Below are 27,022 nucleotides of genomic sequence, written 5' to 3'. Positions count from 1 at the left end.
AGGTATAAACAGTTAAAATGAGATCATACTGTAGTAGGATGGGCCCCTAATCCAATATGATTGCTATCCTATAGAAAACAAAAACTTGGAGACTCAAACACACAGGGAAATACAGTGTGAACATGAAGGCCGAGATCAGGGTGATATATCTACAAGCCAAACCAAAGATTGGCTGCAAACTCCCAGAATCTAGAAGGGAGGCATTGAACCAAGATTCTCCCCATACCTCTCAAATGGACCAATATGCTGACATCTTGATCTCAGCTTTCTATCCTTGAGAACTGTGAGAAAATAAATTTCTGTTGTGTAAGTCACCCTGTTTGAGGTACTTTGTTACTGCATCCCTAGCAAACTAATACACTGAATGAATGTTTTCTCTTCACAGAAACCATACACAGTGTTAAGGGGAAAAAAATAGATCTAATTTGTAAATGGCTGAAAGGCTAAAAATTCATTATAGTTAAACATAATTAGTAAAGAAACATACAGGAAAAGTTCAAATTTGTTAAGAAAAAAATTTTGAAAAACAATTGTGATCTCCTGTTGTTAGAAAAAATAATGTTGATTCTGAGTAGAGACAATGGTTTTGTGAGAATATAACCATTCTATACTGCATTAGTGTAATCCTTTTGAAAAAAATTTGGCAATAAGCAGTAAAAGCCTTAAAACTGTCCATTACCTTTTTGCACAGTATGTCAAATTCTGGGAATCTATCCTAAAGAAATCATAGAAAATATAGACAAATCTTTATGTAGAAAGATATTCATTGTTGATATTCAAAATATCATACAAATAAAAAATAGAAGAAAACCTAAATGCTAACTATTAAGAGAAGGATTAAATAAACTATGGTGTATTCATTTACAGGAATATTATAGAAATTAGAAAAATTAATATGAAGACTGAATAGTACCATGAAGTTCAAAGAAGTAAGAAAGCTCAATATGTGCATTAATTACTTTCATGCAGAAGATACATGCATATGAAACTAAGAATATATTTGTATATTTGTTACATATGTGTATAATGTGGGAAATGTCATTAATAACATTCAAGAATAGCAACATAAGACAACATATGATCAAGTGCCAAAAATACTTAAGAGAATTTCATAAAAGAGGAATACCGCATCTAGCTGTAGTGGTTGAGGGGAGAAGTAACGTTGCAAGTTAAACTGGACCCTTTTTTGGAGGCTAGAGAAACAAGCACATTCAGAATGATACTCTTAATTTCTGTTTCAACTTCCACATCAGCCGAATTTGGAAAAGTAAGGAATCCACTCAATTGATCTGTGTAAATTTAAGCCAGCAAGGATAAGGGTCTACGGATTCCCATAAAATCATGTGACCTTCTCCTCCATCACCAAAATAACATTAATAGACAGTAATAGATTCAGTTTAGGTTTAAATTTGGTCCTTGGAAGATGAAACTGTCACAAAAATGCATTATGATTATTTCCAACCAATTTATGTACAAATTCTGATATAATGGATTGGGCATAAAATTCATTTTAAGAAATGTCATGATCATTCACATGAAAAATGTCCCAAAATTCCTGAACGATGATCACTGTGGCTTCTGATAGATGATTTAGTAAAAGACATCAGTCTAACAAAGTAGTAAATTGAACATGCTAAAATATACCAATCTTTCCATTCTTTCCAGATTTGCAGATAATAATTTATCATTACTCCATTCTAATAGAGTATCACTATAATCCTGAAATTGTAACTAAACTGAGATACAGAAATATATATATGAGAGAAAGGAATAGATAACTTATGAAAATAAGTTTTCTTAGACAAGGGAAACAAAAAGGATCTTGGGAGAGGGAGAATTGAAAAGAACCTCTTACTGAGTTCTGGGGTCTACAGGGTCAGAAACCATGTCTCAGTCCTCCATCTCACCCACAATTTTGGGCACATGGCAAACAATAAATTTCTAAGAAAATCAACACAAGTAAAAAAGATATGTAATAATTTTAAGCCTTGTGTTGCAAAAACCACAAGAATCCAAGTCAAAATTCAAGCCACAAACTGAAAAACATTATTTGCAAAATATATGAGAGGCAACATATGAGAGGAAAGGGTTTGCTTTCCTTATACTGAATGTTCAGATGAGGGAATTTTTCTTCAGTTTTTTCAGTGTTGTCTGAAACATTTTATAGTGAGTATTTATTGGGTCTCATAATCAGAAAAAAGTAAGCCTATGCCCACTTTGAAAAAATAAACTATTAACATAACCAAAATAAAAAACAGAAGATAGTTTTGCTTTTCCCAGAACCTCCAATCAACCTCTCATCCTGAGGTGGTGCCTCTCTCAATCTACCAACTCAGACAACAGAGCCTGTCCCAAAGACAATATCCTAAGGCAGGAGGAATCTGCACAGAATTAGTATAGCAGAAAACTCAAGATTTGTGTGGTAGGTATAATAGACTTGTTTAATAATGCAGCACTCAAAAAGAAATATTTAATAAGCATGAGGTGTATTGATGAATGTGCCGAATCAATTCAGCATTGTTATTACTCCCTGTTTAAGGCACTTTACATTGTTAATTAATGTTGGCTGATAATAGAAGTCCTGTTAATTACAACCAAAATGTCAAGTAGCATTCCAACAAACACATATTCATTTATATTTCATGTCTATGTTTAATTTCTTAGGGGAGAAAGAAACATATTTGAGACACAGAGGGTAATTTTACATGATGCCAACACAGAATTGGCTCCTATTTTTTTGTTTGTTTAGAGCTGTTTTTAGATGTGCATATATTTCATTGAATTTACTTAAAAAAATTCTTCTTTGGAGATATAATTAAGATGAAAAAAATGCAATATCAAAGTTGTTGAAATGCCTAGGACTGAAATAGATACCTGTTTATTAATAACGCAGCCTTTGGTTAGTGTTATTAGAAGTACAAGAGACTATTTTGTTCAGCTTCCAGATTTTCCCTTCTTGCACTTAGCATCCCTGTGCAAGACAAACTGTGTTCTCAACACCTTACAATGGAACATAGGCTGTCATTCGTTGGGAATTACTTTGAAATGCTAAACACAGTTGAAACATCAGCACAAGCTAATTAAAAGGCCACTATTCAATTCCAAAGTCTAAGTGAAAATAATAACCTTTCCTTACTATCAGCATACTGAAACTGGTTATGTTCTCCAATATACTTAGGATTAATTCATATATACATGGACCAAGAAAGACATTTCTCCCCGATATCAAAATAAACAATTTAGGGATAATTTTGCCACACCTTGTAGCTCAGTGGTTCAGGGTAGAGCAAGGTATTACATTGTGTGAGACCACCAGCAAAGTTTTCAGCTCTTTAATTCTATGTGAGTGAGTTATTTTTTTCCCCTATGTCTTACAAGTTTATTAAACAATATTAATTCAAATCCCAGGCTATAAACAAAATTTTACAAAATCAGAAATTTTCAGCTTGACCTACACTTCCCTCCACCCCTCTTCCCATAAAAAAAAAAAAAAAAAAGCCCTGTGGTAGAAGTAGAAGCCAAGGGGAGAGAAATGAGGGACGAAGTCAAAAAGGCAGTTGTGGAAACAGGTAATGCTGCACAGAGACAAAGGAGTTAACTCTGAGACAAAAAGCTGCTGGCAAATTTGAGCAGAGGAATACTTTTAATTGCTTGGCATTATAACAGAAATGTATGTTGGCTGAGCATAGACTATATTTAGGGCAACAGTCAAATCAGAGAGGCCAGTTAGGAGACTATCTCACCAAACCAGATTGAAATATAAAGGTGAATTAGACCAAATGGTGGCAGGGGCTTTATGAGAGATGATTGATTTGCGGATATATGTTGAAGGTGGAGGCAAAATGATATACTGACTGACTAGAAATGAAAGGAAAATGAGAGTCAGGGTGATTCCAAGATATTTGACCTGAGCAAATCCAGGCATAGTAGCTATTGGCACAGCTGGGAAGAATTTGTAGGCCAGGTTGGTAGGAGGAATGTTGGAGTTCAGTTTTGGAAGTGTTGGAAATGTCTGGAACTTAGAAACTTCCGTGCAGATACAATGGTGTTAAGTAGATCACTGAATAAACATGTCTGAAGCTAACATGATGACCAAGAAAGTGAGGACAGATGGAGAGAAGAGCACAATTAGAGGACTGGGCACTCTGCCATTCACTGGTCAAGAAGAGAAGGAACAAGCAAAAATGACTCAGTCACTGGTTTGCGAGGAAACCAGGTGAGTGGCTGTCCGTAGATTAAAAGAAGTGTATTAAGGATGAAGGAGTTATCATTTGTGTTAAGTAGGTATAATGAGATAACTAAATTGGTGACTAAGAACTGAAACGTGGATCTTGCAATGTGTGGCTTCCTTGACGAAAATTGATTAGAGGGTTTCCCAGATGTTAAGAGTAAATATCTAACTGCCGTCACTTCAAGAGAAAATCAATCAGCAGAATCCAGATTGTGGAAGGTTCCACAGTCAAAGAAAATAAACTTCATGGAAATAAACATAGAGAAGGGATGCCTGTCAAAACATTTCAAGAGACATATTGTAATATATGGATTCACAAACCACAAAATAAATCCACAAAAATTTGGATTCAAAGTATAAAATAAAATTTGTAAGACTATGGAAAATTTCATATTGAACTGGAAAATAATAGGGTTATTTTTTAAGAGTGATTATTATAATTATGTTTATTTATTGTTTGTTAAGAGTATTTCATGTCTTACAGAAATAACTGCAAAATAATTTATGATAGAATTATATGATGTTTAGGATTTGCTTCAAAAGAACCCAGTGGTGGGTGGGAGTAAGGGTGAGAAGAAGAAATATAAGGATGAGATAAGATTGCCAAGTGTTAATAATTGTTGAAGCTGAGTGATGAGACAGGGGGGTACCGTTTCTACACTTTTGTAAGTATTTGAATTTTCCATAGTAAGAAATTGAAAATGTGGGAGGAAGAAATAGACCCCAAGCATAGGCAACTTGGTCCAAGTTTTGCTATCAGGAGAGGAGATTAATGTGCAATAAATAGCCAGAGAGGAAGAGGTGTTAAGGATTGTTTTTAAGAGTTAAGTGTTGATTTTATTTGTTTATTGTGGCAATGATTTCCAAGATGAAACTCCATTTCTTTCTGAAATTTCATTTCAGAAAATTTTATTTCAGAAATTTCTGAAACATCATTTAATTCTTTAGTAACTAGAATTTAAATTATAGTGATGAACTTAAGAGAAGTCAAGAATTTTTGTAAGAAATCATTATCCATATATTCAATTTCAGTTGAAACCACAGAATGCTTAAGAATCAAGCACATTCTAAACTTGCTAATGTTCTCATTATTTTCCAGTATAATCAACAATCACCCACTCCTGTTCTTCAAAAACATACTCTCAGAAACCTTCTAACTAAATAACAATGAAAATTGTTTCAAAGTCATAATCTGCTAACACATTTGATTACCAAACTATGAATTAAAAACGAAACAAGGAAAATTGACCATAATTCATGCAGCTTACTCTTTAAAATCAAAGTTTCCAACTCACTGACCTCTAGAGTTATTATTATTAAATGTTTTCCTTAATTCTGCCTACTGATTTTTTTCCCCAATATTGGTGGCTAGGCTAACAAGTACTCAGTTTTTGTGTTGCAACAGCTAGTCAGGAATAAATAGTGAGCAGGTGAATGTCTGTTTCTATGGTTTCTATTTACGGTAGAAAAGAACATTCACAGTGATTGTTTGACACTTGTTAGTTTCCTTTGTAACAGAAATTTAAGTATTGCCTTCCCCTCCCTTATTCCTATCCTTAGTTTCCTGCATCTTGTTCTCATTCCATATATTTTCTTTCCCTTCATCTGATTCTCTCAATCAACGTTAGCTCTAAGTTCCATTAAACATGATTTAATTTCAGGTTTCCATTCTAGGAAAAGTGTCTGGACAGAACAGGAACACAAAGTAGATCTGTCAGCTCTGTTTTAGTAAGTTTATCTGGCCAGATATTTGGTCTCTGAAATAGATCAGCAATTTCAGAATAAAGGACAAAGTTTCCTTCTTTGCTTGTACAAAGCCTCTTTCTATGACAAATCCTTAAGTAATAGGGAGAGTTTACTCTCCTCTTTCAGCAATGGCTGAGATCCACTAGATAAGGTAAACTCCAGGAATGCAGTGAACCTTGCCAATTACTTGGGTTGCCCTCAGCAAATATATTTACTTCCTGTTAGATCAAACTAAGCTATTCATTATTTATACTCCTATTTCTTTAGAGTGGCACAAAATTATAGCAACCAAAAGTTGCTAAAATATGTCAAATGGATAAAAACATAGGTTTGAAAAAACAATTTGGGATCATTTTTCTCATAATAACCCATATACAAAACTAAACCACCAAGTGCGCTCAACGATCTGTCAGTTACAACAGTGCACTTGAAATATTAAAACAAAATGCTTGAAATATTTTATCTTCCCAGAACTGTTGAGCAAAGATTCCTGGGAGATGTTCTTTCTTCGCATTTGAAAATTAGCTTCTATTAAGTTATATTGAAAAGTCAAATAACCTGAAAATATTCCTTTGAAAGGAAATTGTAGTATTTTGTCCATAAAATAAATGAAATAGCTTTATACGATAAACATCAGTCTACTTAGCTGTAATGTAAATGTATAGATAAGGTGAGCAAGATAAATGAGGTCTGTCCTAGGAAAAGTCATCACTGGAACTGTGCAGAAATTTGGGTAAACCTTCCTCCATACATGTTCAGCTTTTAACCCATTATGTTCACTCTTTTAACTCCTCAGAAACCAAACTATCGGTGAACATGTCAACAGAATAAAAGTTGTTTTACTATTAACTAGTATTTATTTGACTATTAAATCAGCAAGTAACAAACTCTTCAGGTTTCCCTATTGGAGAATGTCAGACACACCTGAATGTGTATTTTCTTTGTTCTGAATTACTGGGAGCCAGGCAAGGCTATTGATAACTTCCTCTAAATTCATAGAGTAGTCTTTTACTTTACCACCTTACCTAAAAACCAATATTCCATTAGCAAATGTAAAAGCCTTCTTATATCACTATTAAGTTGCTTTAACCCAATACACAGGAGTCAATTCATTTTTAGATGCCTGAAGTCCCTTACTTGGCTTCACTCTCTGGATGTTTAGGGATATGTATTTTTGTGGTTCGTTTTCTTTTCACATTGTGAAAGATAATCAACCCTAAAGTGTGATATATCATTTGGATAGTAAAAAGAAGGTAAAAAACAAGGGAAGAAACGGTTTAACTCACTTTTGGTGACAATAATTAGCATTTTATTTTCTCCCCTATGGACCCAACAGTAAAGCCCGGATAGAAAAGTTGCATCTGATTATAGTTTCCTTGATATGAATGCTTAAGGTAACACAAATGCAAAAGCTCCAGGGATTTTTTAAAAATCCAGTTAAAATAATATGTCTAGAATCACAAAATTCCTTACATGCCCATATCTGTCCGACTTATTTCCCTTCTTAGCTCAGTATCCTTATCTAGTCCTCCTCTCAACTATAAACCAAGCCGTGCTCTTCCATCTGCTCATCAATACTTTGTTATTCTAATTTGTCACACACTCACTCCTTAAACGTTTATTTTCTTTTATTTTTGCTAATGGAATCTTCTGTTTCTTCTTTACATCTACTTTTCTGATGTTTATTAAAAATTCATCTGCCTTGTTTACTCACATTTTAAACCGCTGGGTCTGTCCCGTCCTTCCCTTTGTCTCATTTTTTTCTTGGCTCCTTCTGTCTTGTCCCTAATGCACACGGGCCTCCCACAGGGTTGAAGTCCCTACTGAAGGCACTTCCTTGCCTTGCTTTGCAGATCCAGAGATGACCAGATGGATTCCTACATACATGCAGGAACACACACTGACTGCAATCCCAGAAACAAAAAGGCTGTGAGGAGGTTGTATCAACTTCTCAGGCAGAGAAAAGATACTGGGGGGTTGAAATGGAAAAGAAATGAAACAAAGGGGCAGAGAAACAGTACCAGCCAGTGTGAAGAACAAGAAAAGCGAAGTAAGAGGGAGGTAAGGGAGTGGCTAGGTAGGTTTTTCACTAATAGTTACTAATTGTGGTCTATCAAACAACCTGTCATCTTTGGCTTAGAATTAGTACTTCAACCAAGCTCAGAAAGACAATTTTAAAAATGTATTCTTTAATTAGTATATAGATTAAGATAAAATACTTCTTCCTTATAATTTAAGGTTCTAAAATATAAAATACATCTAGACTAATAACTATTATTTGTGCATTAAAGTGGGTTACAACTGACTCCCACAAAACCTAATATATGTCTTATAGAATAGGAATAAAAAAGGGTTCAAAAAAGGAAAAAGAGAAGAAAATAAGCTAGACTTATGGTCAAATATGGTTATTGTGAACAAACATTTAACTGGAATCTGAGTTAACTGGAAACATTTTCCTGGTAGCTAAGAATAAAGATTAACGTGACGTGTAGTAAATTCTTATAAACAGCTGTAAGGAAATGAATAAATTCAAGAGAAGCAAACTTTTGCCTAAGCTAATTTAGTAACACCGGTTCTTACACTTTTGTAACATGATTCTTTTTAGAATATCTCAACACCTATAACCTGTTATCCTAAAAAAAAGCACAAATACACATCACACAAAGTTTATGTACAATTTCAGAGGGTTCATGGACTGCCTCAAGACCATCTCTGAAACCCCTAGAAGTCTTCCAGGTTAAGGGTTCTTGTTTTTGGAATTGGGGGAAGGAGTATCCTAAAAGTCATAGTGGATAATAACAACAGAAATCACAAAAACTATTTCATGTTTTTCTTATTTATACTAGGAGGCTAATATTAAAGGATAATTCAATGAAAATAGTTTTGTAAGGAAGGTAGAGGCATGAACTACAAATGTCCAATCACAATACACGATATCTGTATTTTAACTTTTACCCAGCTTCCCTTACCTTTATTTGCTTCCCTTAATTTTTTTTTTTTTTTTTAGGAGAGCAAGGCAGAGGCTTTTATTTAGAGAGAAAGTGAGATGACAGAGGTCCTGGCTCAGGCCAGGAGAGAACAAGAGAGCCCCTGCTTCCCTTAATTTTTCATTACCTTACTGACATTTAGTCATTTCTTTAAATATTCTACTATTCTATATAGTATAGAATGTATAATATTCAGATGAATAAATCAAATAGCTGTTTATTATTCCCTTACTTTATTTTATAATAATATACATGACCAAACAAAATATTACTTGGGTTTCCTTATTTGCAGACTTTATAAAGTAAAATCATATTACACACAGCCTCTTGAATTTTTCTTTTCACTCAACATTATGCCTCCAAACTTTATTCATGCTGTTGCATATCACTCAATTCATGTCTACTATCATACAATATTTCATTGAATAAATAAACCAAAATTTATCCCTCTCCTATTAATGGACATTTGGATTGATTCCAGTCTTTAGCTATCAGAAACTGAGTTGCTCTCAACATTTTCTAGAGAAAAAGGTTTTTCTCTGGGGATGGGGCAGGAAGGAACATTATTAGCAATAGCTTAGGTCATGGGTTAGCTGGTATATGGATGTTCATTAATTATAATGCTTTAAAACTTACCTCAGAGCTGTTCATATTCTTTTGTATTTATCAAACATATTTTTTAAAAAGCAAGTTGAAAAAGCCATTGATAATATTTTGTAATATTAAAATTTTTGGAAAATGGACAATTATGCTTTAAAAGGTATTGGCAGTCTCATTAAGCACCAAAATTATCATAAGTAAAAAATCATTTGTTGGGATTCTCTGATCTCCACTGATTATCATGTAACAATTTTGCTTTCTATCATGTTACTGGGACTTACTAAATCAATAACATGATTTTCTATTTTCCTGAACTACTGCTTCCTTAGGTTGGGCTTTTGATAAGAAATAGCACAGAATTCAAAGTGATTCGACATCAGAACCAGTATCTGCCTGTTTTCCTATAAATTATTGCATAACATAAATACAAGATATTGAATCACTTTTGTATTGTCTTTACCTGAAACATCACTGTATTCACTGTATTATAATAGCCTAATACTAAACAGAGAAAAATCCTGTAATTACAACATACAATAGAAGAAAATCGGGGCTTACCTAAACTGCTCCCCATCTGCCTTCTAAGAAAATGCAGAGGACCATGTATTGCTTTTTGTGTATAAAACATTAGGTGTATCTGAGTGCATTCTTTTTATTTTGTAAAATAGTACTATTATTGTACCATAGCAAAGAAGTATTAAAGATGCCGATGTAAGGTGTATAATTAAGTATTGAAGTATTTTTTTTTCTTTTTTTTCTTTTTTTTTTTAATAATTATTTTTTATTGAAGGGTAGTTGACGCACAGTATTACATTACATTAGTTTCAAGTGTACAACACAGTGATAAAACATTTATATACATAATTCTAGGTTCCAACTATCACCCTACCAAGCTGTTACAATATCTTGACTATATTCCTTATGCTATACATTACATCCCGGTTACTTATTTATTTTACCATTGGAAGTCTGTCCTTTTTTTTTTTTTTGTGAGGGCATCTCTCATATTTATTGATCAAATGGTTGTTAATGACAATAAAATTCTGTATAGGGGAGTCAATGCTCAATGCACAATCATTAATCCACCCCAAGCCTAATTTTCGTCAGTCTCCAATCTTCTGAGGCATAACAAACAAGTTCTTACATGGAGAACAAATTCTTACATAATGAAGAAGTTACATAGGGAACAGTACAAGGGCAGTCATCACAGAAACTTTCGGTTTTGCTCATGCATTATGAACTATAAACAGTCAGTTCAAATATAAATACTCATTTGGTTTTTATACTTGATTTATATGTGGATACCACATTTCTCTCTTTATTATTTTTAATAAGATGCTGAAGTGGTAGGTAGATACAACATAAAGGTAGAAAACATAGTTTAGTGTTGTAAGAGAGCAAATGTAGATGATCAGGTGTGTGCCTGTAGACTATGTGTTAATCCAAGCTAGACACGGGCAATAAAACATCCACGTATGCAGAAGATTTCTCTCAGAACAGGGGGGTGAGGTTCTAAGCCTCACCTCTGTTGATCCCCAATTTCTCACCTGATGGCCCCCCCTGCAACTGTGCCTGTCTTAGGTTGTTCCTCCCTTGAGGAATCTTACCCGTCTCTGGCTAACCAGTCATCTTCCGGGGCCATACAGGGAAATGTAGAGTTGGTAAGTGAGAGAGAAGCCTTATTGTTTGAAATGGTTAGCTTTTTATTTCTTTGCATATTTATGCCCTGTATCTTCTATGCCCAGCATTTGTCTTGAGGTATCTTTACCACTTGGAAGAATTATGATACTCGGTAAATTTGATATGAGGCACGAATTCTATTTAAGGGTTGTAATTAGGAAGGAAGACGAAAAGCTATAGAAGTAGCAGGTGGAAGAAAACATGGGAAGACTGATTATTTCTTTGACATATCTTCTTATAGAGTAACTTCAGCATGTATAGGTTTTTTGCTACTACTTAAATTACGCACACACATTAACATAATAGGAGTATAGTTACATAACCATGAAGTATTTTTAAGGTGCTGTTAAAGTGACTCTGTATTTCCAAGTGAGTTCCAAACATCATGCTGCCTTAACATGTCCTATATCTTTCCTTTACTTCTTTAAAAGTTATGCATATTTGGCCACCTCTACTTTAAGGCCTCGAACTGAACTCAGTCTTCACACATGACCCCAAAACTTGGGAGTATACCACTCAAGAGAAAGATTCATTAATTTTTCCAGCAATATTTGGGAGACCATACTGATCACACTAAAGGTAAACCCTCAGCCTATTCTAACTCTGCCCTGACCTCAAAATGCCAAATACCCAAACCCATCAGGGGATGTTGGAAAGCTACCAACTTTGATGCCCCAGAGAGGTGAAAACCTTTTGTAAATCTCATCCAAATAGACATAGTCCTTAGCACCCTCATGCTCTCCTCAGAAATGGAGGCAGTTGGGTTCCACTGCCTTTTTTAAAATTCTCCTTTCCCTAGGCTTTGGTTCTCAGGATGGACGCAAGTCCCAAGTGGAGAGCCCTGAAACACAATACTTTTTCTGTGCTCAGTCCAGTAGAAACCTCCAAGGACAGAGTCCCAGACAGAAAAATAAGTTCCTCATTGTAAGTCTTTATTGCACGCCATATTCATAATTACTTTATAAAACTGCTTATCAGTGTCACCAATAGTCTTCCAGCAAATCTAATGGTCTTTACTTTTCATTAGTCTGACATCTTTAGCATTTGACCCAAAACCTCTCTCTGGCCATTCTTAATTTGGAAAAGATTCTCTTTGATTTTGTTCTACTTTTATGAATTCTTCATTGTTTCAGTGGCTCTTCTTCCTTGTATTAGTTAGATTGTGCTTCATAACCACTATTTAATTAACAAACTAATGTAAAGGTGAGTAGTTTGGGATGGGCTCTGCTGATCTTAGCAGGGCTTGGTCATCAGCCTCCAGTGAGCTGGTGAGCTTTGGGACAGACTGGGCCCCTCCAGTCTCTCAGCCACCAGGAGGCCTGCTTGGGTCTCTTCATGGTAGTTGCAGAACTCCAAGAGCAATAAAAAAGCAAGCCCCAACATGCAGGCACTTTTCAATCTATTTCTGTCACATTTACTATTCTCCCGTTGGCCAAAGCAAGTCACTTAGCCAAAGTGAGAGTTTGTGTGAGAGGAGACTGTGCAAGATGCAGGAGGTTTGAACAAATGGGGCTGTTTCTATGATCTACACACTGTGCTTACTTACCTAAATTATGAGCATTTCTAAAGAATTGATTTTTGACTACTTCTCCTATGTCTTAGACACTCTATCCAAAGTTCTTGTAATTCTTGTGACGTCTACAATACTCTGCAGTTCTTATATTTCTGTGACATCTATAATGTCTCTGTGTGAATGCTTTCAAAAATACATCTTTACAAAATAAACTTGTCTCTTTGCCCCAGTTCTTATATTTCTAAATTTCTCCTGGACACTTCACTGAGATGACTTTGTAGTAATTCAAATTCAACATGCCTAAAAGTGAATATACTGTATTCCTTTCTGCTTCAACCATACCATCCCCAATAAAAATTACTTTATGAAATGTATACTTCTCTTAATATTTCACCCAGTCACAAATCACATATTTTTCAATCCTCTCTTCTTCTACATCTAATTTGTATTTTTGCCTTTATTATTTACCAGATAAAAATATTGTTGTAGTTATTTAGATCTGAGTTTGATTTTATCATCCTAAAAATAGTGATAAGAAAACTTGCCATGCAGGGCTACTATGATTAAAGGAGCTGGTGCATATAGGTTTGTGTGCTAGGCACATCAAAGGTACTTAATAATGTAAATTATTTCCCTTCCCCTAAGTCTTCTTGATTTTTTATTCATGAAGTTTTTGTATATCACTACTCTTTTCTTTTTTAACAGTACCAGAACTTAAAATTAAACCCTTATATCCTCATGAGGACCTTTAGAGCAACTTCCCCACTCCTACCTAACTTCTCTCTTCTCCAATCCATTCCCACATCATTACAATCTTTTCAAAGCTCTCCTTTCTATTTCCTAACAGACATAACCCAAACTCATTAGCCATGAACACATGGTCTTTTCTAAAACCTTATCCCAGCCTCTTTTATCCAGATTTATTTTTCATTGCTCTCTCCATGAATGTTTCAACGATACTATACAACTTACCATTCCCTGAAAGGATTTTTACTTCCTGTGTTTTCAGCAATCTGTATTGAATTGTCCCACCCATAAGCATTGAATAAAACTGAGTAAGACAGTGTTTCCACCACATGGAATTTACAATTTCCGAAGGAAAAAGAGAGTCTCACCTCCTGAGATTATAAATTCTTTAGAGCAAAAACACGGTCTTAAATAGTTTTCCAGGCATGATACAGAAAACAAAAGCATGCTGCCCTCAGACTTCTGTCTCCTATGAAAGGTTGAAGTTTTACAGCTAGCCATTATATGATAAAAGTACAAGCTCTGAAAGCAGGCTGGAAGCAGTCCAATCTCAATTCAATTTTTTGTTATCTATATTGCCTTAAGCAGCTTACTAAATTCTTTTTGCTTCAGTCTCCTCATCTGCAAATGGAGATAATAAAAGTATGTACTTCATAAGGTTGTAATGTATCAGTTAATGCAAGTGAAATTATTTGTGTGGTGACTAGCACAATGATAAGTCTCAATAAATGTTAGTTATTATTAACTATTTACTGACAAGAAATAAAAAATCATAGGGAAAATTAATTACGAATTCTTTCTATGAAGGATAGAAAATACTTCTTGGAAGAGGACCATGTGAGCTGAACCCTGAAAGAAAGGTGTAGTTCTTTCCAAACCAGCACTGATCTCTTTTACCTCTGTACACATTCATCCATGTATTTGTTTCTTCATTCATCCATTAAACAATTATTTTCTTAAGTGACTGCTAAAACACAGACAGTTCGTGCTACTTTTATGGCATTTATAGGCATTGGTCTTGTGCTTCTGAGAAAGAGAAGTGTCCCCTGACATTCAGGAGGCTGCCCTGGTGCTTCTGGCCAGGCTTTGCTCTTCTGTTGAACATAAACAATCTCACAGACCATCATCAGACAAAGCCACTCTGTGACCATGATGCACCAAGGGGAGTGGGGGGGAAATATCAGACCGTTCTTGACCATGCCTAAACACCCATAGAAACATGGACATAGTCCAACCACAGAAATGACAAAATATCCAGCTATCTTGGGTAACATAACTGACTGCTATTTCTTTACCAATTACAGCTTTAATATCGTACTAGTCTTCCCTCCTTCTCAACAAGATTTAAGATAACCAATCACACAGTTACCCTAACTTCCTGACAGCAAAAAATTCAGAACAAAGCCTTGCTTCCTTAAACCTTCCCCCAAACCATACTCCTAAACCTCACAATGCATCATTTATAATATGCTTTTATGAAGATGCTCCACTATCACCCATGATGTGTGTTCTCCTTCCCTGTAATGAATAATAAACCGCAACAGGTGAATTCCTGGTGGTCTTTGGCTGAAGGGCATTGACAAACATTATTGTTTTATTTGTCATTCCATCAAATATTATATAATTCTCAGAAGAAGAAGAACTGTCTTGCTCATTTTGGTATCTCTCACTATACAAAAACAGTGCCTTGCCTTTAATAAAGAAAATAGACACAAAAAATTAATTTTTCCAATATATGGTGAAATATAGATTCATGTATTTTACAGATGCAATCTTCTTCAATGACAAGAAATGCTGCAAAGATTTTGGAGAAAGTGTCCTGAATCCTACTTCACAGAAATGACACAGGGACCCTCCAGAGATGACTGCCTGGCAGTAACTTTGCAAGCAGCACAATTCTGGAGCTTGCAGGATGATGTCCTTCCTGTAATGGGAATCTTGGTACGTCATAAATAATTAATATTCAGAAATAGCAAAAAAATATTCCAATGTGACATTGGAATAGCATTAGAGTGACTTTAAATCTACCAACACTGCTGACCTTTCATAGGAACCATATGGGATTCTTCTGAATTACCCAAGTTGTGCTGCAAATGTGTTATGCAACATTTATGTTAATGGATATATTTATTTTGATATAAGATTCTAAGTGCCTTTCAAATTAGATACCTAATATAAATTGCAAATTTTCTTACTAATAGCATTTCTACATTGAAAAAGTTCTTATTTGTAGAACTTGAATTGCATTCTCATTTTACACTTAAAAAAACATAGAATTCATGAAAAAAATCTCTGAAACATGAAGTCTGGAATTTAAAGGCACTATAAAACATATCATTTGAATAAAAAAGAAAACAAAAACTAAAATTAATTCAATTTTTAAAGAGTAAAAAATTTAACTGAAAAACTTTGTAGAAAAGGATGACATCATAACAAGACAAAAAGATCTTACACAAGGAATAGTCTATTATAGCAGTTCAAATTAGCAGAATAAGCAAAAATTTTAGTAATACAGACAACATGATCTACATTTGCATCTATACATTTAAGCAAAGTTCTTCTGTTATTTAATCTTCAAAGAATCATGCATATAGGGCATTACACTCCCCAACTTCAAGCTCTACTACAAAGCCACAATAATCAAGACAATTTGGTACTGGCACAAGAACAGACCCATAGACCAATGGAACAGACTAGAGAGCCCTAATATAAACCCAACAATACATGGTCAATTAATATACAATAAAGGAGCCATGGATATACAATGGGGAAATGACAGCCTCTTCAACAACTGGTGTTGGCAAAACTGGACAGCTACATGCAAGGGAATGAAACTGGATTATTGTTTAACACCATCCACAAAAGTAAACTCAAAATGGATTAAAGACTTGAATGTAAGTCATGAAACCATAAAACTCTTAGAAGACAACATAGGCAAAAATCTCCTGAATATAAGCATGAGCAACTTCTTCCTGAACACATCTCCTCAAGAAAGGGAAACAAAACCAAAAATGAACTCATGGGACTACATCAAACTAAAAAGTTTCTGTACAGCAAAGGACACCATTAGCAGAACAAAAAGGCACCTTACAGTATGGGAGAATATATTTGTCAATGACATATCCAACAAGGGGTTAACATCCAAAATACATAAAGAACTTACTAGCTTTCACACCCAAAAAGCAAATAACCCGATTAACAAATGGACAGAGGATATGAAGATATGGTTCTCCAAAGGAGAAATTCAGATGGCCAATATACACATGAAAAGATGCTCCACATCACTAATCATCAGGGAAATGCAAATTAAAACCACAATGAGGTATCACCTCACACCAGTAAGGATGACCAGCATCGAAAGACTAAGAAACAAATGCTGGCGAGGATGTGGAGAAAGGGGAACCCTCCTACACTGCTGGTGGGAATGTAAGCTAGTTCAACCATTGTGGAAAGCAATATGAAGGTTCCTCAAAAAACTAAAAATAGAAATACCATTTGACCTTGGAATTTACCCAAAGAATACAACTTCTCAGATTCAAAAAGACATATGTACCCCTATGTTTATTGCAGCACTTTTTACAATAGCCATGATATGGAAGCAACCTAAGTGTCCATCAGCAGATGAATGGATAAAGAAGATGTGGTACATGTACACAATGGAATACTATTCAGCCATAAGAAAGAAACAAATCCTACCATTTGCAACAACATGGATGGAGCTGGAGGACATTATGCTCAGTGAAATAAGCCAGGTGGAAAAAGACAAATGCCAAATGATTTCCCTCATTTGTGGAGTATAACAATGAAGCAAAACTGAAGGAACAAAAAGGCAGCAGACTCAGAGACTCCAAGAATGAACTAATGGTTACCAGAGGGGAGGGGTGTGGGAGGGTGGGTGGGGAGGGAGGGAGAAGGGGATTGAGGGGTATTATGTTTAGTACACATGGTGTTAGGGATCACGTGGAGAACAGTGTAGCACAGAGTAGGCACATAGTGGATCTGTGGCATCTTGCTGCACTGGTGGACAGTGATTGCACTGGGGTATGGGTGGGGACTTGATAATATGGGTAAATGTAGTAACCACATTGTTTTTTCATGTGAAACCTTCATCAGAGTGTATATCAATCATACCTTAATAAAAAATTTTTTTAAAGATAAAAAAAAGAAGAATCATGCACATAAACTAATATTAAAGTTTCAGGCTTCAACAGCCATAAGGAGTTATGAAATACCACTCAAGCTGCTATTAATCTACATAAACATGTTCCCCAGAAAAGCTGGTCCAATCTTCCCAGTGCTAAGAAGTGCTAAGAACCCCCATTAAAAATGGGAGGCAGAGAATGCTGCAGAGAAATTAGCAGCTAATTTGCAAGAAAACTAGAAAAAGAACATATAATTATTTTGTTTGAGGGTAACTGAAAATCTATTAATATTCTGTAAGAGTCAAATACTCAGCATGCAGAAATCGAAAAATATTTCATATACAAATTAATTTGATATTATGTATGTTGAGCATAAAAACTGAACTTACAAGTCTGGCCCCACAACATTAATTTTGTAAATTGGGTTTTGGCTTTCTGCCCATTTAAAAGCTCAAGCCAGTAATTCCTTTACTCTAAGTATAACCACAGTATAGCTTAATATCTATATATGTAATTTTTAGACCTACTTCAATGAGATTCACAATCTTTTCATGGCTTGATATTCATTCTACATTACAAAAAAAATATTTGAATCAGTCTGTGACCCCCTAAGTACTTTTTCTCCAGGAATGGATTAGAGCCACTAATTTCTGGGAGCCTGGAAATTATGTTATTATGACTATGAGTCCATTCAAAAATTAAGGCATGAACAATTCACTGAGAACAGAATGCAAAATGACTTATGCCTTAAGTGAGGAAACTCAGCAGATTTTCCTGGTAGGTAAAGAATCAATTCAGAGAGGAATAGTTGAAGAAAAGAGGCTGTTCTGTCAGCTACTCTTTAAAAGACCTGAGATTTATAGATAAGCAATCATTCATTTAGTTATCCATTTGTCCAACTAATATTTATGAGGATTTATTGTGCATATGCACCACACTAAGCTCTGGGACCCAAGGCAGTGGTTCCCCTTCCCACTTCCCACATCCAGAGTTTAGAATCTTACAGAATATAAGTAAGCAATAATGGCAAACGATCTAAAGGCTCTATGCAGAAATGCTTAATGTAATCTGGAATGCAGGAAAGGTTACAGGAAGAGAGGAATCCACAAGACCTAGTGGACAGAATATAGTAGTTGCTTAGAAAAATTAGTCCACTTTGCTTTATAGGAAACAAGATGAGACCTAAAGGAGGAGTGAGAGTTGGTCAGGAAACGAGGAGGGAGAGGTTTGCAAGCAGGAGAGCAGGCTGCCCATGTGAAGCCCAAGCCTGCATTCAGGTGAGGGAGAGTGAGGAAGAAAGACGGAAGGATGCTCAGTGTTTGAGACCTTGCTACAGGGAAGAAATACCGTGAGCAGAGGCTAGAGTGGCAGGTATACATAGAATGATCCATTTAGACAAAAGTAAAAGAAGAGCTACTCAACTAAGTGATAGGTAACATTTATGAAGCCCCTACTATGTGTCAGCTTCTCTACAGTACACACATTCTGCACAAATAATCTCATCTTTGTTACACAATAATCCTATGAGGTAGGTGCCATTTTTATTCCTATTTTACAGATGAGAAATTGAGGCAGAGGGTTGAAATAATTTGTTCAAGGTCACACAGCTCAGTCATGACAGAGCCAGATGCAAAATCCAGATAATCTGGGCCCATAGCCTGTGTTCTTAAGCACACCAAAAGGGCAACCAGCATTACATTTCAGTTATAACTCCATACCCGTAACATTTGGACCTAGTTTAAATAACCACCGAAGAGCCCAGATTGCTCTGATTTTTATTTGCCTGTAGATCCTCATTGTGGTATTAGCAGTTGGAAAATCCAAAGTTTTCTGAGCTGGTAACCAGTGTTAATTGAGTATTGTTTGGTTTTCTTTGGGGACCACAAGACCTAGTGGACAGAAATTAGCAGTTGCTTATAAAAGGTTAGTCCACTTTGCTTTATAGAAAGTTTTGTTTGCTTTGACAATGTCAGCTTGGTAAAATGCTTGACTTTTATTCATCAAAAAATAACACCAGGATGTGCCTACAGAGACAAACCAAACATTTAAAAAAATTCACTTGAACAAAAATGAGCCAATAGAATCTTTCCTTTTTTTTTTCAAAGAATGAATGTGATCAAGTAGAATTTAGGTTCTAATCTTTAGGACTGATGCACTTTAACATTTTAGTTGTTTATGAGTTATTTCATTCAAATAAAATTTTTTTCCATCATTAGTAATCTGTTGAAATCCTGAAAAGAAAAAAACAATCAATACTTTTACTAGAGAAGAAGTGTTCTTAATGGCATATTGCAATTGAAATTTTCAAAGTATTATCAATTTTACCAATTTTTCTAGAAAAAATTAGGACTGACTCCCGACCATTTTAATGACCCCAAAGCGTGTCATTTCATTGTTTCTCAATGGTATTTTGAGATGCACATAATCAAGTTTTATTCCTATTAATCAACTATTTTAAACTGCTGTTAATTACACTTATATTTTGTGAGTTTAATACAAAGCACTTGCCTCCTCTTTGCCTCACTTCTATGACTTTGCCATTATTCTGATAAATTTATTTTAATTTTGCAGTTATTTTTCTTAAAAATACCGACAATGTACAATTTATAACAAATTGAGATAAACACAAAATTATGTTAACATAAACATAGTACAGTTATAGTAACATGAAAAGTCATATAATACTATAACTGAGGTGTAATTTTTATAAGTAACTATGTTAGCAATATATTTGTTATTTTGTTATTTTACATCAAGGAATAAAAAGAGAAAAAATACATCATAATTCTATAGTTAAGGCAATCATTTAACAGACTTTTCTAATTGATCCCATGGCATATATATATATATATATACACTTTTGTTGACTTAAATTATTTGTTCTTAGGTACTTATTTTGGATTTACCCAAAATATTTAATCGATATGTATTTTTATGATGTATTGTATTTATATATGTAAACCTTTTTTTTTTTAGTTTCTAAAACTATGGTATTTAAGTACTTTGTCTTAGATGGGAGAAACTGAAAATGCATTATTTTTATTTTCCACATATATGAATTTGGTCTTGTGGGGTAAATTGCAGATTTCCAGAATCTCCCACCTGGTCCTAGCCATTTACATATCAATAGGTGTTTATAGCTCCAGGCAAGGGGTGGAGAAAAATGGCCATTTTCTCCTCCTGGTACATAATTGGTCTGACATCTGCCAGTCACCAAGGACCTGCCAATGGAGTTCTTCCTGGAAGAGGTGGGTGGGAAGTAGAGAGCATGCTTGAGGGGCAGAGCATGAGCCCCAGCCAGAGGAGATGGATGGGGCCAGGCCTAGCTAGCAAATCTGAGCAGGCTGTGAGTAATAAAAAGCCTTTCTCCCCACCTACTCTTTACCTTGACTTATTTCAGTTTCACTGGTTTCATGGAAGACTTGTACCAGGCCAGGAACACCCTTCCCGATGGAGCTACAGTCTTCTCTGAAAACTAGCCACAAAAAAAAGACATAAATGATCCAGATAAAGAACATCTTGGGACTGCTGGCCCACAGGTGTTTGTGTAGTGATTTAAACTACCCAAAATAGCTATGTCAGATTGGTTTGTGAATATTCTGATGCCTTTTATTTTATTTATTTATCAACAGCAATTTTAATTTTTAAGCTACTTCTTCCTCTACTTTAACTAATGTAAGATTCAAAAGTTAGGTTCATATCCCTGCTGAGAAAGAAATCTACTGACAACTAGTTTGAAAATAACTAGAAACACTGTGTACAATTTGTATTGGATAGTTATTAAATTCAGCAGGATTGAAATCATCAAATAGTGAAGCTATAATATTTTTAAATGGTGGTGTGAGAGAATTCTCTGCCTGAGAATATATCACTTTATTTATCTATCCTACACTCTTCAAGCCAAACAATGGCAATAACCAAAAATTAAATAAAATCTTGACAGAACTCTTGTCTGACAAATTAGAGAGGAGCACAATTAGGAAAATATGCCCTAAAAAAATGGAGAGAAATTCCATTACCTTGATATTTCATAAAATTCTAACACTTTTATTCCATAAGCATAAGCTACCAACAAAATTACAAGTTTCAAATATTTATTTTTGCATTCTTTTTCAAGACAGCCACAAAATGTCAAAAAAGGAGAGGAATTGGAAATAATCTACCTTCATGAAGCAGTAAGAGGAGAAGAAAAAGCTTTCCACAAAATAACTCTAATCCTAGTTTAATTTAGAATAAAAATGTGTGGATACCACCTAACACACTTAAAACAAACAGGCAAACAACTTTTGAAACCCTTTGTATATAAATAATGCCACATGTATATTATACAATTGCTGATCATTTTTCTTTTCATCAATATATTACATTACTTAGACATTTTTACAATAAAAACATAGAATTTAAAGTCATTTCTCTTGGCTTCAAGATTTATATGTAAGTAATTTCCATACTATTATTTTCTAGGTGAAATTTCTATCTCTAAAAACACTGTGAGCAAAAATGTAAAAGAATTATTAGTAATCAGACCATAAGAGTAAGGTTTTTCAGGAATTCCATGTAGAAGAAATGAAAGAAAAATACTCATCTATGAGAGTATCTAGGATTTCAAGTTGAAATTAAGATAAATACAGTTCTTCCTAGAGACAAAATAAATCAATAAGATTAGGTTTATTATATCACTAAATGCAAGTTACTCAGAAAAGGTAAAGCATTTCCAGGTGTACAAATAATCAGTTATTAAACTGGTCTATCATTTAACAGTAGTGTAGTTCTTTTTCAAACATCTATACTTCCTATTATTAACAATAACAAAAAAAAATCGAACACTAAAATTGTCAACTGTTTTGCCAAGGCACTAATAACTCCAGATGTACTTGTGCTGTTTTCTTACTAATGCAAGTCAGGAACAAAGACACAACTGATGAATAATAATGTGCACTGCATTGCATTGCATTAAACTAGTCTAGGTGGGAATTTTCATTGGCTTCCCATTGCCTTTCATCTCACATGTGAATATAGATATATAATCTCTTCTTAACACTATATACTGAGCTCATTGTAAAATAAACAGACAACTTTCACAGTATTCCTAAGTATTCCTAAAAATGAAGTATAAGTTTGAAAAATGCACTGAAGAAAGATATTAAAAGAAGTTGCTGCGGTGTAATCCCCTGATAGTAAGGCACTGTGCAGGCCACCTGGACACCCTCACTCAGAGGACTGTTAAGTTAAAATCACTTCTTCTTGAAATGGAATGGAATTCTACAGGCTACAGCTACTTGCACTAAAAGTATTGAGGCAATTTTAGCCATTTGGTGGCAAGAACCCTCTTCAGTACCCTGGGTTCCCAAGCGAAAGCCATGGTATACACTTCAAGGAAAACCAGGGGCCCGTGCTGATAAGGAGGTACAGGAGCAACATCTCTGGGCATTAGGTTTTTATTTCAGCGGGTGTGAGAATCCCAAGGGCCGTTCACTATAGAGATACAGGATGGCAGTGATGCCTGGGAACACTGCTAACAACCATTTCCAAGAAGAAAGGTCAGGTGTCATATGCAGACAGCCTCTGGGAATCCAAAAGTAGTCACAATACTTCAGTCGCCTTAGTTTGTGTTTGTTGGGTAAAGAGAATCTAAGTGAGTAAGGACAACATGCTTGAACCTGTTACCCAGAACATTACCACTTTTGAGCTGCTCATCTTGCTTCAGTTCACTTGCTTCCTTCAGCATCTATTGTCTGTCAAGTATGAACGCAGCTGAACCACTACATATGAAACATAAGAGCTCATGTTCCCACATAATCAGGGAACCCAGACATCCAGGCGACCTCAGACACCCTATAGATGAGGAAACAAAGACCCTAAGCAGTTGAATGAATTAAATATATTTAAAACTAGCAGATTATGAATTCAAGGCACTAGTTATCAATATTATGGTATTTATTCTAATAACATACATTTGTTACACTGAATGTAAAAATACATAATACTGTACCTTACACGGAAATCATATAGCAGTGAAAACATAAATGCACATATGGAAGTATCCAGTGAATAAAATATTTCCTACAGATTATCACAGAAAATAAATGTTCACACAGCTGTTTTTCTCACTTGAGAACTGATCAAATCCATTCATCAAAAGTGTAGATTTCAGTTCATTTCTATTTAGGCATAAAATAAGAACCTTTCTAACATCTTTAGGCTCTTGGTGTTAGAAAGAGTCTCAAGAAACACCAAACCTCCTTTTGGGTTTGAGTTTGGAAAGCAGCAATAAAACTCCATGGCTCTTCTTTACCATCTTATTCCCTGGGCCAGTGAGAGATGCTGCAATTCTCATAAAAAAAAAAAAAAAAAACACATGAGAAAAATGAGTAAATCCCTAGTGGTTCCTCTATTAAGGATCCATTCTATAAAATGAATCCTAAGAGACATTCCCAGTCTTGGGTTTCACTAGAACCAGGCAGTAGTAAGGTCAGGTCTAAGAACAGTTCCCACTTGCTTCTGCACCTGCCAGATCCCAAGTATCCACGGTCAGGATGCTTTATCAACTTGACGTTCAACCACCACGAGCATAACCTGCCTCACTCACCATGCCACTACAGTGCCTGGTACCCAAAGGCATGCATGGATGGATGGATGGATGGATGGATTACAAGTGAATAAATATGCAAATTTTTCCTCTAGTTCCACTATAACTCATATAATTTATTCAAAAGCAGGATAAAGTCTTTACCTCCTCCTCTGGGAAAATACTGTTATTATCTTTCTTGCTAAAATTTACTAAATATATGTAGCTGGCCAGTATCTAATCGTAACAAAAACCAAAAGATATCATAATTTGGGTAGCAAAACTGTAAGTGGGGCTCAAAGAAAAAGGTCTAATCCTGATTTCACCCAGAAAATGTAGTGAAAAATTAACATCCTTTAAATGTTACCTTCCATGGTAGTTAGCCCTGTGGGCACCTATCAGAACAAAAGGGATTAAGAGTAGAGTTAGGGCTAGGGTTGATGCTGCAAAATTTGTTTTAAAAAGAGAGCTGCTTCAGATGCGGAAGTGTGGTTTAAGGAAGATCTATGATATATCTGCAAATGTAATGCAGTTCTGTTGTTAAAGTGAGGCATGATTTATTTCATAGCCAAAGAAAAGGTGGAATATTAAATTCATCATTACTTTATGTTGATGAAATCACCCAGGGCTTGTGGGGATATGTACTGTAATAGAAGACATTTCAATAGTCACCTGACAGTTTCAGTCTCACTTACCAGGGGAGGGGTGTTTCAATTAGAAGATTCTTGCCAGTACTTCCTCATACTTTCTAGGCAGCTCTTTGGAAACTAGGGGGTTGCAGACAGGTAAGAAGGAAAACTCATTACCCACCCCACACAGGTGAGAAACAAAGCGTGATTTCGTACTACTCACGGCTCTGCCTGTAGGCTCCTGTCCTCAGCCACATAGTTAGAAGGAATATAGCCCTGCAGCCGCTGGCCGGAGCCTTCTCTTCCCTCCAAGTGCCTGGCGAGCCACCAGCCCTCATGGGAGGCGTCCAGGACTTGGAGCTTGTCTCCCGCATGAAAGCTCAGGTCCTCTGCAGTCCGAGCCTGGTAATCAAACAGAGCCACAAAGCAGTGGCCATGGCTTCTCTTGGGTGCCAGATTTTGTAGCGGGGGAACATCAAAGGAGCAGCAGGCCCCTGGGTTCTCAATCACCACCGGCTTGTCTGCCTCCTGGGACGAACAGGGGAGACAGGGCTCCAGGTACGCCCAGAGCCGCAGGCAGGCGTTGCCCATCGTGCCCTGGTGGGGAGGAGAGGTGAGGGGCTTGTCCCTCTCCCCTTAGTCTCTGCAGATCCACTTTATCTTCCTCCACCAGACAACACTGAAATCAGCTCCAATTCACCGGGCTTTGGAGACTGTGCAAAGCCCTGTTTCACCGGCAGACCTGGCTGTGGCCAGCCCTGCCGGGAGAGACTCACCAGCCTGCTTTCTGTGGCTAGAGCTGCCGCCCCAGAGCAAAACTGATTGGGAGCTGGGCAGCTCCTCAGTAGAAAGATGCCTTTTCTTCGTGTCTGCTTAGGGAATCCCACAACAAAAATAAAATTAAAAGGGCTTTATTTAGACAAAAGTCTGATAACAGAAAAGTCACCTTGCTTTTTGTCCCAAGAAAAAGTTAAGATGAGAAAGAGGTTAACTCGAGTTACGATCTCCTCATCTTGCCTTTGCCAGGAGCTCTCCGTGCTTCAAGTTCCTCTCTGGTTTCATCAGTCCTGACCCCCACTGCTCTTTCCCTTTTGCTAATGAATAACCAACCAGTCGAGGTATTGCCTTTAACATTCTGAGCTATGAACACACTGTAATAATTTGTCCTTACTTCCTGGTTTCTTTTTGTCTGTGAGCTGAATGAGATCCTCTTTACCTCTCCCTTCCCACACCCAAGAGAGACCAGCGCCCTCACCAGGGGCCAAACTCTTAAAGCAGCTGCCAAAATCCATACTCCAGACAAACAGGCTAGCCCAGGAGCTTTTCATCTTGCTATGTTCCCAGCTCAGAAATTAAGGGCAGAGAATTTTTCCCCCAACAAAGCCGAGGAAGATTGTTTTGCCACCACTAGGAGAAATAAAAAGATAAGTTAAAGCATTTAGGTATTTGTCACTGGACAAAGGACAATTGGGAAATAACCATTGAATCCCTACCTCTTTTATCACCATGAATAGATTTTAATAGCTTCAAAATGTTTTTAAAGTCTGGAAAAACATGAGAGTAGCTGACTAAAATGCTGAGAACCCAAAACACTGCTTTTTCCCACAAAGATATTTAATTTCCCATCTCTCATGTAATGTTTCCAAAACACACACACACAGACTAGGTGACCCACGGACAGAAAGTGTGCAAGCCATCTGTGTGCTGCCGTGGAAGCTCCTTCTGTTCAACTTTGACCTCCAGGTCTACACTAGTTCTTGCTAACTTCATTGGCAAGAGCTCAGGAATTACTGAACCTGAGGTCACGACAGCAATCCCGACAGGCAGCAGGCTTTGCTCTACTTCCTCTAGTTCAGGGAAGCTGTCCCACAAATGTGCACTCTGATCCCAAGAACAACTGGGTGTTGAGTTTATATGGATCGGTGCACTGCCATTTCTACTAGTGAGTAGAAAGTGTTGCAAACTTAGTTTATGATGAGTCATATGCTTTTGTGTAAGACATTTTAATGTTTCTCTCTTAAAACAATATCTCTAAATGTTGGCAGAGTCTGGATAACCTAGCCCCAGTACAATCTCAAATTTTTGTTCTTTGTCAAACAGCAAGGCATTTTTAGTAATCTGAATAATCAAACTCAAGAAAATGGAAAAAAAAAAGAAGAAAGAAAACTAGAGAACTTCC

The 27,022-nt window shown here is 35.9% G+C and overlaps 1 protein-coding gene across 1 annotated transcript in view; it reads right to left on the bottom strand.

The window, feature by feature from the left end:
* The window catches only part of FRK (fyn related Src family tyrosine kinase), a 116,637-nt gene extending 90,468 nt beyond the window's left edge, over positions 1-26,169 (bottom strand). Inside the window, exon 1 of the mRNA XM_036893570.2 lies at positions 25,067-26,169. Coding sequence (XP_036749465.2) covers positions 25,067-25,434 — 368 coding nt within the window. The 5' untranslated portion in view covers positions 25,435-26,169. The remainder of the gene's footprint in view (positions 1-25,066) is intronic.
* Between the last annotated feature and the right edge of the window lie 853 nt (positions 26,170-27,022).

The sequence above is a fragment of the Manis pentadactyla genome, chromosome 12 (assembly GCF_030020395.1).
Source record: "Manis pentadactyla isolate mManPen7 chromosome 12, mManPen7.hap1, whole genome shotgun sequence".
NCBI lineage: Eukaryota > Metazoa > Chordata > Mammalia > Pholidota > Manidae > Manis > Manis pentadactyla.
The sequence above is the reverse complement of the archived record's forward strand: the minus strand, read 5'-3'. Positions and strand labels throughout refer to the sequence as shown.